Source organism: Lethenteron reissneri, chromosome 58, assembly GCF_015708825.2.
Source record: "Lethenteron reissneri isolate LAM-NWPU_2019-01 chromosome 58, ASM1570882v1, whole genome shotgun sequence".
Classification (NCBI taxonomy): Eukaryota; Metazoa; Chordata; class Hyperoartia; order Petromyzontiformes; family Petromyzontidae; genus Lethenteron; species Lethenteron reissneri.
Window position 1 is genome coordinate 8,971,599 of NC_083836.1, and position 19,044 is coordinate 8,990,642.

General features: G+C 48.5%; 1 protein-coding gene across 1 annotated transcript; it reads right to left on the reverse strand.

Moving 5' to 3' along the window:
* Positions 1-951: 951 nt before the first annotated feature.
* Positions 952-2,048, reverse strand: LOC133357473 (olfactory receptor-like protein OLF4). Its single transcript, XM_061575417.1, has one exon. The coding sequence runs from the start codon at positions 2,046-2,048 to the stop codon at positions 1,071-1,073; it is 978 nt and encodes a 325-aa protein (XP_061431401.1). The 3' UTR covers positions 952-1,070.
* Between the last annotated feature and the right edge of the window lie 16,996 nt (positions 2,049-19,044).

Genomic DNA, 19,044 nt, shown 5'->3' on the forward strand with positions numbered 1-19,044 from the left:
CTTTATCGAGCACGTGTTCCGACTATACATGGCTTACTGAATGAGGTCTTTTCCAGAACATGAGGGTGAAGGTTGCAGCTATATGCCGTTCGACTCTGCTCGGATTCTCATCTCTACGTCAAACAGTAGTGCCGTAAGTGTTGCATCCTATAGGTGTGAATTAATTGACTGTGATTTATTTACAATGCTTGTGTGTGTGTGCGCATTCAGGCTGGCACAAGAGCACAACGCAAATGTCCCCGCTTGCACCAAACCGTCCAGTTGCTGACACGAGTCATGGATGCCCAGATGGCGAACCGTGAACGTTCAAGTGAGTGTCAGGGGCGAGCATCGGGCGTGAGTGCCGCGGTGCAGGAAGAGGAATGCAGACGGCGGTTTTGTGTCGAGGTCGAATTTAAAAATAAAGTGTACACAAAAGACATGGAGAGCAACTCAGCATCCTTTAGTACAATAAGGGAGGCAATATCGGAACATTCGTTAAACAAAGAGGGAGTGATCATTTCGAACCAAGGAACACAACTCGATTCCCCCTATTATTTGTCGAACGCATTTTTGCCAACACGGCAATTGTCAATATATGCAGCTCAAAACTAAACCAACTAAAAAACTTTTTTTTTTTACAATTGAACACATATACAGTATCAGCATTCATAGGGTATTGTTTAACTCAACACCATAATGCACGGTTACACATCGCACTCAATGTTACACTTAAGCAGTGGTTCCTTATGCAAGTACTCTATTGCAAAGGACATGTGCGTGATATTTGTGTAAACATCATTCCAAGCATTCTCAATAAATCAGTGAATGAAAGCCTTCCCACACTGTCGATCATTGATTGGATCTTTTGACCAGACTTGGACATTCTGGTCAGTGTAAGTTGGTGGAGGTCGGGGCATGGAGGGTAAGAGATGAGCTCTCGTATAACTTTAAACTGATTGTATTTTTTCATTAAAATGTACGTTTAAGAATACATTATTACAGTAGCTTGCTAAATAACATTCGAACAGCGGAAGTTTTCCAGTTCATATGTATTGAGTCCTATGATCGGTTTCTCTTGAAAACTGAATTTAACTTACATTTGAGACTTTTGAAAATGTTGGAAAAAGTGTACCAAAGAAAGCATTTTTACAACACACCCTCATTCCTTTCCTTAGCTGTTTGGTGCGTAAACAGTAGATCAGCACATTCGTCATCGGCACAATAAACGCACCGAACTGGAAAAGGCACCTCATGTTTCGCAGAGCGGGGGTGTTGAAATCTTTGATGAAACGAGGCGTTACGGTGGAAACAAAAACCGCGAAGAAAAAGATCGACAGCGCCAAAAAGTGTGTCAGCAAAGTGTTCAAACCGTGCTTGGTAATCTCAGTAGATCGTTTAATGCGACACTCAATAAATATATTTAAGTAGCTGTAGCTTATGAAAACAAGTGGTAAGATAAAGAAGAGCAGCATAAGTATCGAGCCGTATATATAACTAATATTGGTGTCCGATTCAGCCAACAAAATCATTCCCATATTATCGCACAAAATTCCTTGAATTTTCCGGTTATTGCCGAATTTTAGCTGCGCGGCGAGGAATGTGAGGGCCCCAAAAACCGCCGAGGTGACCGTCCACATCAGCATCAGCACACCGAGCGTCTTCTTGGCTGTGATGATGGTGTGGTAGCGCAGCGGGTGACAGATGGCCACATAACGGTCAAAAGCCATGACCGATAGCGTCAGCACCTCGACGTTACAGAACACGTGAATGGAAAACATCTGCACGAAGCAAGACTCGTGCAGGATTTCGCCGTCGCCCGTCAGCAGGATTTGCAGCTGCTTGGGCACGATGCTTGTACAGCCGACGATGTCGGCCACCGCCATGTTTCCCAGGAACAAGTACATAGGCTTGTGCAGCTCGGGGCACATGAGCACCGCAACGAAGACCAGCAGGTTGGCTACAACTGTGGCCACATAGAGCGGCAGGCAGAGGCCAAAAATGACCATCTGCACGGAGTACGAGGCTTCGAACGTGGAGAGATAAAACGCCGAGCTGTCGTTCTCCATTGCTGACGCTGATCAACAACTGGTGTTCGAAGAGAGGCACAGCAGGAGGGGATAGTTTTCAATGAAATTTATAATCAATTTATTATAATACTTAAATGTTGCGTATGTTGGGGCAAAAGGTGAGTACTCCTACCTCTTCCAAGAGGTATGGTCAGCGTGGAAGAGTAGACCAAATACCCTCTAGAGCAGGGGAGGGGGACGTCCGGCCCGAGGGCCGTCTAAGGCCCGCGAAATCATTTGGTCTGGCCCTGCCAAGGCAACCGCAGGCGGGACTCGAAATTCAATCAATCTAGGAGCAAACCTGGAAAAGCAGTTGCGAGTAGCAAGATCATCAATACCAGTTCCAGCCATCACATTAGGGGTGAGTATATTAAATGTTTGACAATATAACAGGCTAATTTTTAAGTTGATCATTTTGTATGGCCCGCGAATGAGGTTATAAATATCAAAATGGCCCTTGGCAGAAAAAAGGTTCCCCACCCCTGCACTCGAGGCTCTCTCTCGAGGACCCGTTGCTATAAAATATTATAGTGGTGTCGATCAACGAGTGGCCTCGCCCAATTGTATGTCCACTGCAAAGATGGATTGATGAAACTGGCTCAGGTTCAGGAGCTAAATGTGTTTTAGCATCAGAATGTAAGATTTGACGACAGAGTTTGAAATCCATTAAGTATTAGATTGATCACGACTAATGATGATGATTGTGCTGAGGAAGAGTGTTTGTACCCTGATTGTATTGTAGTGGATTCATTCAATGTCAGCATTTTTATTCGCAGTCTCACGTATCGACTATGTAATTCCAAATGGTTTTGTCTTGTATCTACAAAGTATTTATGGTGGGAAATTTCATGAACTACAAAATGAAGCGCTTATTCAAATGTGCAGATATGGAAAGTCAAGTATTGAAAATGCATTTCCAAAAGTGAAAATTTCTGACACCTTTGCTAGCATACAGTAAAGTCTCAGATTACGCGATGGGGGTTAAGTTCTATGTATGTTAGCGCGAATTCGCATAAGATGGGGTTCGTTTACACGAGTGTAGTAAAAAATTGTAAGAGTGGAAAGAAATGTATATAAATGTACGTAAATGTTTAATAATGTACAGGACTGTCCAGCAAATGATTCACGAATCATCGGTAACATCCAGGTCAGATGGAACACATTTTTTTTACTCGTTTATTGCGCGGGCGATATAGTTACACGCCCTCAAATCCACGTGCGCGTGATGGTGGGGGGTGATGTGACTCCTTGCTTCCCGCTCCGTGCGTGTAGCAATAGTCCGAGTCACAAGTGTCAGACTGCGTACTCTGAGACCGCACTGCATTTCAATTAACATTAACATTATTTTTAAAGTAATCTGGTAAATTACACGTAAAATCAGGCGTATTATTTTGGATGAAACTAAACATGTTTTTTTAGAGACGTGACACGCACGGACGTGACACGCACGGAATGTTATTACCACGCAAACGTACAAACGTTATTAAAACATGTTTTAGCTTAGGAGGCGTGAAAGAGTGCAGATTAAACACCCGCCCAAGCCCCCCTGTATAAACTCACCGTGGTGCCACTGGATGTCCGCAGCAGAGAGCTCAGTGCGCCGCGTGCGAACCCCCTCTTTTATACGTTTCGGGTATCACGTGTCCAATAACGCTCTCGTGGTTCTGTGGTCACGTGTCTCATTAAGAACGCTCACATGGAGAGATGTGGCTGGGCGACGTCAAATTACATGGGAATACTCTGCAATCAGTGAGCTGGAGCCCAGACAATTAGGATGATATTTCACATCAGTGGATTTTTTTTAACACCACATTATGTACGATATATTAGGTGCACTTTCAACCGCTTTTGTCATTCCACCGCTGGATGAGGGCCTCCTCACACCTTGCAAGTCATGTGGAGTTATTTGACCGCATTGACCAGCTGGTCAACACGGGTTGCGGGAAGGCAGGGAGTTTAGGCGTTGGAGCATAGGATTGTTCAACCGTTTATTTTGCTGCACTATGCTATGCAGTCAACGTAGTCCCACATAAGCCTAAATCACCTGTTTTGTGTGCGGTGGTCACCCATCCAAGCACTATCCAGGATCAACATTGCTTAGCTTCCAAGATGTGACCATCTTGGATGCATTCTGGGTGATTTCGTCAAAGGCACATTGTGAGTGATTGAGGATTAAATAAGGTTTACAAAAGTCTCGCGAGCATACGGAATGAGTAGAGCTATGAACAATGACATCTACAAGAGTGGCTGTTACATTTTACAAATGGATGATTGTGGTATATGAACATGTTACAATGTGGAAAACCAACCCATTCAGTGGTACACATTACTTCACTTTTCATGAAAAATCGACCAAATGGGTAAAATTTTGTGATAAACTTTATAAATCAAAATAGGATATATTTTTTAAATAACATAATTTAGTAAAATGTTATCATTAATATACCTTTATATATTCACTGCTGGACGAAAACGTCTTCATGCCGTCCCAGTAATCCACGGTGGCTATATGGTAACTACCTCGCCTGGCATACAGGAGGTTGTGAGTTTGATCCCGACCCTGAAGCCTGTATATTTGGAGTTTGCCTGTTCCCCCTGTGGTTACGTGAATGTTTATTCCGGGTTCTGTGTCCACATCTAAGATGTACGTGCGTTTAGAGCATATGGCTGCTCTACATTTCCAAAAAATCAATTTTGTTGAGGAATACTTTGTGATAGCCAGGTCGCTTCTGAAAAATATCTATACAGTATTGCTCAGTGGGCCTTACCTGGTAAAATAAAAATAGTAAAAAATGAATTATTTCGCCACACTTTGTTAGTCAACTCAAATATCAGTCACCTAGAATGGGCCTGATCTTGCCATATTTGAGAAATCTAAGCAAAAGTGAGCATCGATTATGATATACTGCGAACGTCATCTCCTCGTCCAATTCCTCTGCTAGATATATCACCTGGTCAGTCTTCTGTTTCGCTATGCCATAGGTACGATCATGAGCCTCCCAAGCGTCGCTAAACACAGACTTACACACTTTTAGGGTTTTTGCTTTCGCAAATATATCCGTACGTCTCTCGGACACGCTTCCAGTGCTTGGTCACGCACCAGCAAATCAGTCAATGTGCCGTAATCAGAATATTTATTTCTACTGGAGGAATCTGATGAGCTATAAAGCTCTTTTTCACATATTTCCAGTCGAGCAGGGTAAGAACGTTACAACAACAAATAGTACAAAAAACATGAAAGTAGTGCAAAGGACAAGAAAGGTAAACAAATATCCCACACACACACACACACAAATATAACTCAACCATCCCCACCCTACCAGGAAAAGCCCACTGAGGCAGTAACTTATTTTTCAAAAGCGACCTGGCCACAAATGATACCTCAACAAAGTGGCCCATCTGGATATTATAGCACCAAAAGTATCTCAATAATATTAACGCATGTTTCTGGACGTGGAGGGGAAAACCGGAGGACCTTCAGAAAAATCTACATGACCACGAGGAGAGACACACAAACTCCAAATATACAGGCGTCAGGGTCAGGCAAGTACAAGTTCAAATTGCATCATCAATTCCCAAGCTTTGGTAAGGCAGTAATACAACGGCAATAAATGAGGTAAAAAAACAAGTTTCGCAATGCACCCACTTATTTGTACTCAAACGGTATAAAATATTTTCTTTTGACCCCAGAATTTTACAAATTTGATGTGCTGAATAAAACTGGGAGGTTTCCTCTCAATATGTATTTTCATGCAGGGCTTTTCAAGGGTAAATTATCCCAAGCTGTTGTCCTCCCAATTTTTGTCAACAAAAAGGTTGATATGCTCACTTTTGATCTGGCTGATCCTCAAATCATTCAGCAATTCGATAAACGTGTCTCCTTGTTGGCGCATGTTCTGAGTGAGCTCACAAAAAGAGAACTTCTGCCACAAATAGGTTGCTGGTGGCATCATTTCCAGCTGCTCGAACACTGCGCTGCCACGCACTAGAGGAAGCTGCATGAGATCACCAAACAGGAGGATGTCGAGGCCTCCAAAGAGCTGAAGCTGTTTCAGCCTCTGATCAATCATGCTGAGCATTTCGTACGGTACCATGGATATTTAGTCGATGATCATTAACTCGATGTCCTTCCACTGTAGTATCAGGCTTTTGAGATATTCGCCCGTCAACATTCGAGGGTTCACCAACTTGTCCTTTTGAATCCGAAGTTTCGAAATTGAATGCAACGTGTGCCCATGAATCAATCGTGTTGCGACTCCAGTCAAGGTACAAACTTTAACTTTAACAGCTACTTTCATACTATAACATCGGCGGATTTGCTCCTTAAGAAATTTGAGTGTAAAAGTTATGCCAGTGTCTGCTCCTCCGGTTATAAACAATTTTAATCTCTCCTGCGATCCATCTTCCAATTTACCACGGATGTTGCGGGTGATGAAATTGTATAGATCACGTTGCCCAACGTTCATATTTTGCTTAGCTGTCAAAATCAGCATCGTCCATCGGGATGCCCTCCATGTTGTCATTCACGTTATCATCTTCAGGGGGGTCATTATTTTCCAGCTCTTCCAATGCATGCACTTACTTAAAAGCATGTTCCAACTGACGATCCTGTTGTCGGTGAACTTCCATGTGAGCGCTGGATGTCTTCAACGATTCTTCTTTGGAAATGCTGCCTTAGCTGTTTCAAAACCCTCAATAGGTTAATGCTCATTCCTGTAGTAGTAGTTCTCTGGATCAGATGAGGCTTTGAAGTAGGCAACTCAAGATGAAAGCTGGATGAGTCCTATTTCGTATTTTGCTGTTATCTTGCAGTGCAATCAATTGAACGTTGGTCTGTGCAGCCAGTTGTTGATAGGAATCAACATATCTGTCATCCTCATCAACTTGATCTGCCTTCTTGGTATAATATGGCTCAAAAACATGGCAAAATTCATCAGGGCATGTTGTTAAAGTCGTAGTTGGGATGCTCAAGTGGCCGCTTTCTTGGTACAATCGAAGATGATGGAACAAAATCCAGATGCCTCGTCAAAGTTAAATGTAAGAACTTTGTAGCACTGTCTTCTTGGTTCTTTCGGTAAAGTCACGTAGAAGGGAAGTAATAAAATAATAAAACATAATAAAACAATTCTCACAAAATTTGTAGCACTGCTCTGGTTTGCGGCTGTTGAGAAACGCACATTTCCAAGAACTCTCGCATTTTAAGGTGGCACAATCGATAGACACATTCACAAGCAGACACTTGGCGTTTTATTCAGCATCGACATGCAAATTTTAAAAAGCTTTCGAGATACATCTCCTTCTTGGCGAATTTGGTTGATTGCATCCTTGAAACTTTAATCCATTTCTGACGGCTCGTTCTTGGAGATATATTTTCCAATGTAGAAAGCGATAGATTCATTGGATCCACAAGGTTGGATATCCATGTTTAAAATATTAGGATTGTTGTTGTTGACAAATTCCCCACCTTTGCGCCGTTTCAATGTGCAAATCTTTCCTGACGTTTCGGATTAATTCATCGGATGAGTGAGCTTCAATTTTCGGTGTGTCAGAAGCTTTGCGTGGGAAGTTGAATCTGCAAAATGTTGGCGAGTTCTTGTTGTATTTGTGAATGTGACAATGAATTTGTAAAGTATCTACTAACTGCTTCATTTCTGGATCCTCTGGCATTTCACATGTAATCAGTTCATCGATCCTACCGATGCCCTGTTTGGTCAAAATCTGGAGTATTCTCAACCCAAATGACCACGTGAAGATGGGGAGATCCTCGAATCTGGAACTTAACTCACCACTAGTAGTCAACAATCTTTCCACCAAACAGGTGATAATTTGTTTTCATGTAGGAAATGAATGCATTCAATCGGATCATGAAATGTGACTGACGACAGTTGGATAATTCTCGACCAAATGTTGCACCTCATGTATTCTTTGGACCATCGGATCCCTTTCTTTGTTTTCATCAGCTGTCAGCAGTGCCTTCATCATGTCTATCCAGTGCGGATCATTGCAGCTCAAGGCGATGATGTAGTGCGATGACCCCAAGTAGCAAATTTGAGCCATCAGGTCATTGAGGGCCCTGCTGCAATAAGCACCAGATCCACGCAAGTTTTTCACATGTAAAAGAACATCCTCTAACATATTGAAGTATTGATTAATCCTTCTGGTGCATACCGAAATATTTGACTTGACTCTGTAGAACTCGTACATGGAGAGAGCATAGCAGAGGTAATTGTTGTGCTGAAACCAGTGGTTTCTGCCAAGTATTGGATTTTGGAAATAGTTCAGTGGCATGATATTTACCAGACGATTTTCATTCAATCCATTTTGGCCATTTGTAAAGAGATAGAACCAGGACAACTCTTCGGCCTTCAACTCATGTGCCTCATTGACAATGTTATCCGTAGTGCTGTGCTTGATCTCGTTAAGGTTGCGTCACTTTGAGGAACTTCTTGTAGCATTGCATATTCTTTTGGCTCATGGTCATTGATTGGCAACACAACTGAAGTTCTAACCGGCAAAGTATCAACAGCTGATCCTGTTCTGGCAGCGCTCGTCTGTTCATTACGTCTACTGTAAACTATTAGGGTTCGAATTATGTAATTTTTGGGCTGGACCTCAATGAAATCCAAAGTGTACACTGCATTATTGCTTCCACCAACTGCTCCCTTGCAAATCTTTAATAGTTAATTGATGGTATCACACTTGAAGACAAAGCAGGTTCGTTCACTGATGGTACTCCCTTTGCTCCACAAGAATGGGAATCACAGAAATGAAATTTGTCACCATTCTGGAACACTACATAGCATTTGCAAATTGCTATCAAAATTCTAGCACAATGATGATTGAGCAGCTACTGAAAACCATTCAGCAACTTGAAGTCAATCTCAAGAATGTCCGTTTGTCATCCAGATTTCCAAAAATTGATGGAGCATTATCATACTCTATTGAGAATGAGTTTTTGAACATGATATAGTCGTTGTGGTTGACCTCAAAGTTTTTCACGTTTAGAAAGCCGGACGTTGGATGTTGGTGTTGGACATAGTGAAGAGCATTCTAGTTGTTTTGTACAAATTGTCGCCTTCAATCAGCACTTGAGTGTAGATGTTAGTGTTCGAAAGCGATGGTGTAAGCAAACGTATTAAAGATACCCAGTCAAACAGGTAACGTATTATAGTAATTTAATCCCGCATTATTTTCTCCCAAAACCAATTAGTTTATTTGTGTTGATCTTGTTTACTAGCTTGCGGCCTAGCTTTATACACAGCTTTGTACAAACAGTTATACTTGACCGTGTTATCCACCCCGACTGGTTATTCAAGAACACGTCGATGATGATCTTAAAACACAATTAAAACTCGGTGAACTAGTCTCTTTATGAAGTGCGTCGACTGAACATCTGCTGTAACAGTCTACGGATGTACAGACCAGTGTTAGTACTGAAGTCCGGGCAGCAGGAGCACGAACAAAGCACCGCAGCAGCTAAAATCTTGAGCCAGCGGCAGTCAGCAAGTGAGGCGAGATTGAAGGATGTGTAATACATGATGGGGCAGGCCGCCAGACTATGTCAGACTCACTGCTGAGCTGCGTGATAGCTGCAGTCAGGGGTACGGTGGCATACAACTATACAAGTGACACCTCTCCCAGTCCCACCTCTCCCGGTAGTACTTGTACGACAGCTGAAGAAACTGAACTGTGGCTCATTTGAAGGCCAATGTAGACAAATTATTATCGAAGCTTCACCCCCCCCCCTTTTTTTCTATGCGTACGTACATTGTCAGTAGACCCATAATACGCAACCAAACACATTTGGGTTAACCCCCCTCCCCCCTCCATGTGTACGGACTAAATTGATGGCCCCCAAATGGTCGCAGCCGCTGCTGATGAGTAACTTGATCATTCGTGTGAAGAACCTCAAAGCCGCCTCGGTGCCATCAGGCGCGCGTGTTGATCGCTGCTGCAGCAGCAGGCACGCGCACAAAGGACAAAGGGCAAATATCCCCCGTATAGCCTTGAACAGACTGTTGGGGCAAGTGCTGTCAGCGAGTAGCACCTAATTGAAGGCCGCCACGGCACACGAGGAGGTGGGTGGCCATGAACCACGCCCGGCCGCCTTTGTCTCCCCGATGGCGATGTTTTACACACCGCACCAGCTACTCATTTGAGGCTGAGTCGACCTCGGGGAGGCCCAGGACCGGTTTCAGATAGCCGTCATTTTGGTCTCATCTGACCACAACACTTTCACCCAGTTGTCCTCTTGTAGAGGTGTTACGGGAGGGTGAACAAACACACCAGGGGTGGTTATGCACGCACGCGGAAGGATGCTTACATCCACGTCCGCATCGTTTAGCCTGGGGGGCTGAAACGGCGCTGTGATCCCCCACGGCCTCACCCCTTGGGGGGGGGGGAGTTGCTATATAAGGCGGTGAGCCGGTGGGCTCGGGGTTCAGTGTTTAGCTTAAGCCAGTGAAGAAGGAAGACCGGCTAGATAGGCCCTGGAACTCCCCTGGATCGCTGTCCTTCTAAGGACCGACCAGGGCAAGCCAGTGGCGTGGCCCCGAGAGCCCAGAGCCGATGCTCTTATAGGAGCCAGTCTGGTGACTAAGTGTGCCGTGATCCTAGCTTGGCCAGAGCTGGATCAGCTAGCCTCCCCTAGCTCTGTAGTGGAGGACCTGGGAGTAGGCTAGCTGGGATAGAGATAGTGGGATCTCCCTGTTAGACGGGTGAAGGGGCCAATACCCCTTCGAGTGTTGTATACCTTGGCCTGTATTGAGTGAAACGTTTAATAAATAAGTGTGCCTCCGACTACGTCGTCCAAGTCTCATTGAACCTACTACAACTGGAGTCAGAAGTGGTCTTCTAAAGATGGACACAAGACGGACGGCTCGTACCAAGGAACCTGGGGAGGAGGACACCTCGGCCGACTCAAAGCCTGAACTCGCCAAGGGCGGGTTCGAGCAACCGGGGCCGAGTCCACCGATACCGCAGCAGCCGGACGGGTGGGGACCGTCGGCTTACGGGCTGCGGGTGGCTCACTCCTGCCTGGCGGAGCTACTCTACGCGGCAGCCGCCACGCTGAAGGAAATCACTCGCCTGGGGGGGAGGTGCAGCACGGGGTGACGTCGGACGACACGCAACGCCAGTTCCCGCCATTTCAACGGGGCTGGAGGTTGGATTTGCCGCCATCAGTACAGTGGGTGCTGAGGGCGGGGCCAGGCCATATCATGTGACCGACAGTCGCCGACCAGAAACCGCCATGTCATCAACAGCGGCTAACGGCGGCAAACGCCAATCAGCGGACAGCGTGTCACCAGCGGTGCGACCGCTGATGGCGTCCACCGTTCCCGCCGATACTGTACAGAATGGCGGGAACGACGGTTGTCGATCTACGGCTGCGGAGGCCTCGTTCCAGCAGCGATTGCCGGTCCTCAAAGAGTTTGTGGTGGAAGGCGGCGACTGGGGAGCCTTCCAAAGACGGTTCCTCGCCCATCAAGAAATGTCGCGATGGACGGACGACGAGGCGCTACGCGCGCTGCCGGCGACGCTGGACAGCGACGCTCTAGCCACCCTCACTACGGCGCCGAGATCGGCGCGCGCCACGCTGCAGGCAGTGTTTCGACTCCTGTCTGCAGTCTACGGACCACCTTCCGACTGCAGACAGCTGTTTTACGACCGTCAGCGGGGTGCCAAGGAATCACCCCTGGCATACCGCACGGCTCTATTGGCCTTGGCGAAGACAGCTTTCCTGAGGATGGACGAGGAAGGGGTGGACGCTATGGTGGCTGAGAAGATATTGCTGTTGGCGAACGATTTGGACATCATTGTCTTGGCGCAAGACGACAAGGAGATGTGTTCCCTGTGGGCCGCACGGCACATCCATGCAAACTTGCTGTCCCAACGTCGCAAGGCCAGCAAGGCGGCGGCCAGGCATACCGTAGCTGCAACCACCCTCCCATCGGAAGAGGTCTGCGCTGTGGGTCGCCCGACGGAGTGGAGATCCGGGGGCCGGCCAGCTCAGAATGGGGCGAGCCACCAGGATCAACCCAAGCCGACTGGGGTGCTCACGCGGTGCTAGAACTGTGTCCTCCGGGGCCATGTGGCTTCAGGATGCCGGGCTCCTCGACAGCGCGGTGTGACGCCTCGGCCGGACGACGCACCTCTACCCAAGGCTCCACAGCGAACTCCGGAAAGTTGTGGCACCCCACATGTTTTGCCTACACACACACCTGTGACACACTCACGCACTGCAACGAACGGGGTTCGGAAATCGGCTGTCGTTGCGTCGAAATGTGCCGCGATGGGGAGGACGTTCCAACTGAGCCAGTGGTCTGACTTGGCCCACCGCATTGTTGCCAAGTTAGTGGGGTCGTCGGTCGTTGTGGGGCATATTAATGGGGTTGAGGTGCGGGTCTTAGTTGATACGGGAGCATCGGCGTTAATTGTGTCCGATTAAATTTACAACATTCTCCCCGTTCAAAGCCGTTCTTTGCTCCCCGTTGATGTTTCATGCTATGCTGCCGACGGGGGCTCACTGGGCATTATCGGACAGATCCGCGCGCAAATTTGTATTGGGGACATCCAATTATCCGGGCCGGTATTGGTCTCCTCCTCGCTGGCAGTTCCATGCCTGTTGGGGACGGACTGTTTTGGCCAAAATGCCAATTCGTATTTTGATCGACCAAGGTTGCATCAAACTCCCGTCGGGCCGACGTATGATGTTCTTGTCCTCCCCCGCTACTGTGCGTACGGCATTTGCGACAGTACAAGCGCTTGTTACGAGGACGGTACGCGTACCGCCGGGGGCTCAGATGCTCGTGCCCTCTTAGGCTGCGTCGACCATTCGCTAAGGGGATTGGGGATCGGGGTGTTCTGTTGGGACCGTCTAGGGCCGGGGTCAATGGACCTGATTTGATAGCGGCCCAGACCATTGTAAAAGGGGACGGGGGCCCCTTCATCGTGGTCCTCAATGTTGGGTTGCGAATGGCTGTGGTTCCTCAAGGGACCGTGCTTGCACACGCAACGCCGGTACCCTGTGAGGAACCGGTCATTGGACATGTGAGCACCGCTCCTCCATCGCAACCGCATTCAGACCCTGTTGAGGGGTGGCTGGATGCGCTTTGTGCGGGATCATCGGACCTGTCCGACTCACTGCGTGATAAACTACGAACCCTTCTGCGCGATTTTTCCGATGTTTTTAGTCGACACAACCATGATATTGGCTGTACTAAACTGCTGCGACACCATATTGACACGGGTGACAGCGCGCCAATCCGCCAAACTCCTTTTCGGTTGAGTCCCGCCGAAAAGGATCATGTTAAATCGGCCGTAGACGACATGCTAGCTGCGGACATTATATCCCCTTCTACCAGCCCTTGGGGTGCACCCATCGTGTTAGTTAAAAAACATGATGGCTCCTTGCGGTTTTGTGTTGATTTTCGTCGGCTAAACAAGATCTCCGTAGCCGACGCATATCCGCTCCCTCGGATGGATGAATCGCTTGACGCCCTGGCGGGGGCGCGGTTCTTCTCCACATTGGATTTACTGTCAGTGTTCTGGCAACTACCTCTGCATGATGAATCTAAACCAAAAACGGTTTTCCGTACGCCGCACGGCCTATTCTAATTTAACCGCTTGCCGATGGGGTTCCACTCAGCGCCGGCAACTTTCCAGCGATTAATGGAATTGGTCCTGGCTGGGTTGCAATGGGATTCTTGTTTGATTTACTTAGATGATATTATCGTCTTCAGTAAAACATTCGACGAACACCTCCGGAGGTTGCGGGCTGTTTTCCTCAAAATGCGTGCTGCTAATTTGAAATCCAAGCCACAGAAATGTAATTTGCTCTGCGAATCGGTGTGGTATTTGGGCCACATTGTCGGATGGTCAGGTATTTCCACAGATCCCGCCAAAACGCAATGTGTCAGCTCCTGGCCGACTCCCACCTCGGTGGGAGAGGTCAGGAGTTTGTTTTGGATTCGCGCCCTATTACCGACGGTTTGTCACTGATTTCATGACGATCGCTAAACCCTTACATGTCTTGACATCAAAGGGGGTCAAGTTTCACTGTGGCCAGGAGGAGGAGGCTGCTTTTCACTCCCTCCAGGACACCCTAGTGGGGGCTCCGCCATTAGGTTATCCCGACTTTTCGGAACCCTTCTTGCTCAATACGGACGCAAGCAACACGGGCATTGGGGGCATGCTTTCCCAGGTTGTTGGGGGCGTAGAGCATGTTGTGGCATACGGCAGTTGGGGTTGTCTCCGGCGGAGCAGAGGTACTGTGTCACCCGTCGGGAACTATTGGCAATCATTTACTTCATTCAGCAATATCCCCCATATCTGTACGGTCGCCATTTCACCGTCCGCACAGATCATGCGGCGCTGCAGTACGCCTTGCGGGTTCAACAGCCATCAGGACAATTTTCCCGATGGTTGGAGATTCTCCAAGATTTCGATTTCGAGACTACATATCGTAAGAGCGTTCGCCACACGAATGCAGACGCTCTGTCGCGTTTTCCACCCGCCTCTGATTGCGCTTGCCTCCTGGGTTCGAGGCGTTGCAGACCTCCGAATGTAATCTCTGATTCGGTCCTTGTGGCCGCCGCTGATGCGCCTTCAATTGCGGGTCCTATTGAGCAAGAAGGGAGGGATTCCTTGCTAGGATTGTCTGTTGCGGAGTGGGGGCGCCTCCAAATGGAGGACACCTCCCTCCTCACATTGCGCCGCCGCATCGGGGGATCTGGTCGGGGGGTGGAAAATGTCGACTCGTGGGTGTTGTTCCAGGGTCTCTTGATGCATTGGGACGGGAGATCCCGCCGCCACCGGCTGGTGGTGCCTTCCACACTGAGGGGTAGAGTGGTGTGGGCTGCTCACGAGCGACTCCTGCACCTGGGGACTCACAAAACCCTTGCCATGCTCCAGCTGGATTTTTCTTGGCCGGGCATGACAAGGGACGTGAATGATCTTTTATGGTCTTGTACTCGGTGTGCGCAACGGAAGCCACCAGCAAGGGGGTCCAACCCACCATTGCAGTCTATCAAGGTTTCCCGGGTTAACGAACTCGTCGCGTTAATTGGTTCTTTACCCTTCTATCTGGCAACAAAACTGACAAAGGTGTCAGTTTTGTTGCCAGATAGAAGGGTAAAGAACCAATTATCATATTTTTACTGGCAAATGAGGTCCCCATGGTGAACTCGTCGCGCTTGATATTTTGGGCCCATTCCCCGCTACACCTAGGGGAAATAAATACCTATTGACCGGGGTGGAATATTTTACGCGATGGCCTATGGCCTGTCCCCTCACCAACCAGTCAGCAGCAGCCATCACGGAGGCCTTTGTCCAGAACTACGTCCTCGACAAAGGTACTCCAGAGCGGCTGCTGACCGACCAGGGGAAAAATTTCTTGGGTAAACTTCTCCACGAGGTGTGCGAGCTCCTGGGTACGAAAAAAAATCCGTACCTCCCCATATCATCCGCAAACTGACGGGATGGTGGAACCTCTGCATCGGACTATCACGTCCATGCTGTCTCAACAGGTGTCTGAATCCCAGACCGACTGGGACCTTCATATTCCGGGGGTTTTGGCGGCCTACAGAATGGCTCCTCATGCAGCGACCGGATTTTCGCCCTTCTTCCTAATGTATGGTCGCGAGGCTAAGTCGCCTGTCGCGACTCAGCTGCGGATCTCCGCGCCGCATTGATAGAGGCACAGGAGGCAGCCATCCAAATTTCAGACCTCCGCCAGAGGGCGAATGAAAGGCTCAAGCTGGGCCGGGTACATGTGCTCCAGTGGAAACCGGGTGACAAGGCGTGGTTGCACTGTCCCCAAGTTCCGCTGGCGACCTCGTCCAAGCTGTTGCGGCCGTGGCAGGGGCCTGTGGAAGTGGTGCAGGTCTTGCGGCCACAATGTGTACATATCCGGTGGGGGAAGCATCGGTGGTTCGTGCACCCCTCGCGGTTGAAACCGTTCGTTGCGCCCCATGTTCCTCCTCCACACACACATGGCCAAACATGTGAGGGGTTCACCGACTTCCGGAGTCCGACTTCGCTGCATTCGCCTGACTTGCCACCGACTATTCCGCTTCCAGGTGCACCAGGAATGACGTGCTCGCGACTGCCAACCCCTCCCGGGGGGGTCAGGGGTCACTCGTCGGCGAAGCCAGACACTCTCGCACCCGAACTATTGACACCCACCGCTTGACCGGCTGGGGCTGCCCCTTGTGACGGTCCCGCTGCAAGAACGCGCGCCAAAACGCGCAGACTTTTGTGAGGTCGGCTTCTCGTGCAGCCCTTGCTGGGGTCGCGGGGTGGGGGACCTTGAAATTGTACATATGTTGGTTTCTTACGGGATGGAGTATTTATTGGGGGGGTGCATCGGGTTATTGTTTTCACTCTCGGTAGTGTTGTTATTGTTATTCTTGTTGTTGTTTATGCGAGGCACACACGGGTTTGGGGGGGATGCATCTTTATTGTGAATTTTGTTGCAGCCGGGACGGCTGCGGGCTGTACAGGGGGGGGGGGGGGGGGTGATGTAGAGGTGTTACGGGAGGGCGAACAAACACACCAGGGGTGGTTATGCCCGCACGCAGAAGGATGCTTACATCCACAGCCTGGGGGGCTGAAACGGCGCTGTGATCCCCCACGGCCCCACCCCTCAGGGGGGGGGGGGGGGGAGTTGCTATATAAGGTGGTGAGCTGGTGGGCTCGGGGTTCAGTGTTTAGCTTAAGCCAGTGAAGAAGGAAGACCGGCTAGATAGGCCCTGGGACTCCCCTGGATCGCTGTCCTTCTAAGGACCGACCAGGGCAAGCCAGTGGCGTGGCCCCGAGAGCCCAGAACCAACGCTCTTGTAAGAGCCAGTCTGGTGACTAAGGGTGCCGTGATCCTAGCTTGGCCAGAGCTGGATCAGCTAGCCTCCCCTCGCTCTGTAGTGGAGGACCTGGGAGTATGCTAGCCGGGATAGAGATAGTGGGATCTCCCTGTTAGACGGGTGAAGGGGCCGATACCCCTTCGAGTGTTGTATACTTCGACCTGTATTGAGTGAAACGTTTAATAAATAAGCATGCCTCCGTCGACGTCGTCCAAGTTTCATTGAACCTACTACTCTGAAACATTCAGCTGTTCATTGGCAAACTTCAGACGGGCATGAATGTGCTTTCTTGAGCAGGGGGACCTTGCGGGCGCTGCAGGATTTCAGTTCTTCACGGCGTAGTGTGTTACCAACTGTTTTCTTGGTGACTATGGTCCCAGCTGCCTTGACATCATTGACAAGATTCTCCCGTGTAGTTCTGGGCTAATTCCTCACCGTTTTCATGAGCATTGCAACTCCACGAGGTGAGATCTTGCATAGAGCCCCAGGCCGATGGAGATTGACAGTTCTTTTGTGTTTCTTCCATTTACGACTAATCACACTAACTGTTGTCACCATCTCACCAAGCTGCTTGGCGATGGTCTTGTAGCCCATTCCAGCCTTGTGTAGGTCTACAATCTTGTCCCTGACATCCTTGGAGAGCTTTTTGGTCTTGGCCATGGTGGAAAGTTTGGAATCTGATTGATTGATTGCTTTTGTGAACAGGTGTCTTTTATACAGGTAACAAGCTGAGATTAGGAGCACTCCCTTTAAGAGTGTACTCCTAATCTCAGCTCGTTACCTATATAAAAGAGACCTGGGAGCCAGAAATCTTTCCGATTGATAAGGGGTCAAATACTTATTTCCCTCATTAAAATGCAAACCATTTTATATTTTTGACATGCGTTTTTCTAGATTTTGTTGTTATTCTGTCTCTCACTGTTCAAATAAACCTATCATTACAATTATAGACTGATCATTTCTTTGTCAGTGGGCAAACGTACAAAATCAGCAGGGGATCAAATACTTTTTTCCCTCACTGTATATGCCGTTCAACTCTGCTTGGATTCTCATCTCTAAGTCGAACACTAAGAGTGTTGCATCCAATAGGTGTGAATGAATCGACTGTGATTTATTTACCATGCTTGTGTGTGTGTGTATACATTCAGGCTGGCCTGCTTTGATCCATCCTCGGTTTAACCAGGCTGGATTGTCAGGAACGCACAAATCCTAGAAATATCTGGAGTCCCATCGGTGAGCTTCTCCAACAGGCAAGGCTGTGTTGGCTGGCTCACATAGAATGCATGCCAAGCCACTACATGCCCAAACAGCTATTGTTTGGCCAGATAAAGGGGGCTAAACGGGCGCGGCACAGTTAGAGAAGAGATGGAATTATGTGGTACAAGAGAAAATTGAGCGGACGACTTACCAATGACTGGTACGACTGGTGTCAAGATCGCCTCTGTGGAGGAGGCTCGTGAAGGACACAACTGGACAGTTCGTAGGCAGACGCCGTCCAGCAACGGAGGGCAGAAGAATGATGCTCACAACAACGAGCGGACCGCCGGGTGGATAAAACAAAGATGGCGCATCGGCCAGTCATCTGTCAACCCATAGCACCAGGGTTTGTCCTGTGATCTGCCAGCGGGCGTTCAATACTTTCACGTGGCCTTAAAGTGCATCTAGCCTGGCACAAACGCCATGGTGACGTGACCGCCACTTAGTGGCGAATGACGGTTGTATGTTTTTCCGCGTGATAATCTAAACACACAAAATGCACAACTGGCACAACGCAAATGTCCACACACATTTTGCCGCCTTAATCTCGCTGTCCACTCGTTGAGGTCATCAGTTAGACGGACGCCTCGATGGCGAATCATCAACACGCTCCCGGACAAATGCACAACGCAAATGTCCCCGCGTTGCCGCTTGCACCAACCCGTCCAGTTGCTGACACGAGTCATATGTATGCCCAGAGGGCGAACCGTGAACAAGTGAGTGTCAGGGGCGAGCATCGGGCGTGAGTGCCGCGGTGCAGGAAGATGAATGGAGACGGTGGTTTTGTGTCGAGGTGGAATTATAAAATAAAGTGCACACACACACACAAAAGACATGGAGAGCGACTCGGCATCCTTTACTACTATAACAAGGGAGGCAAA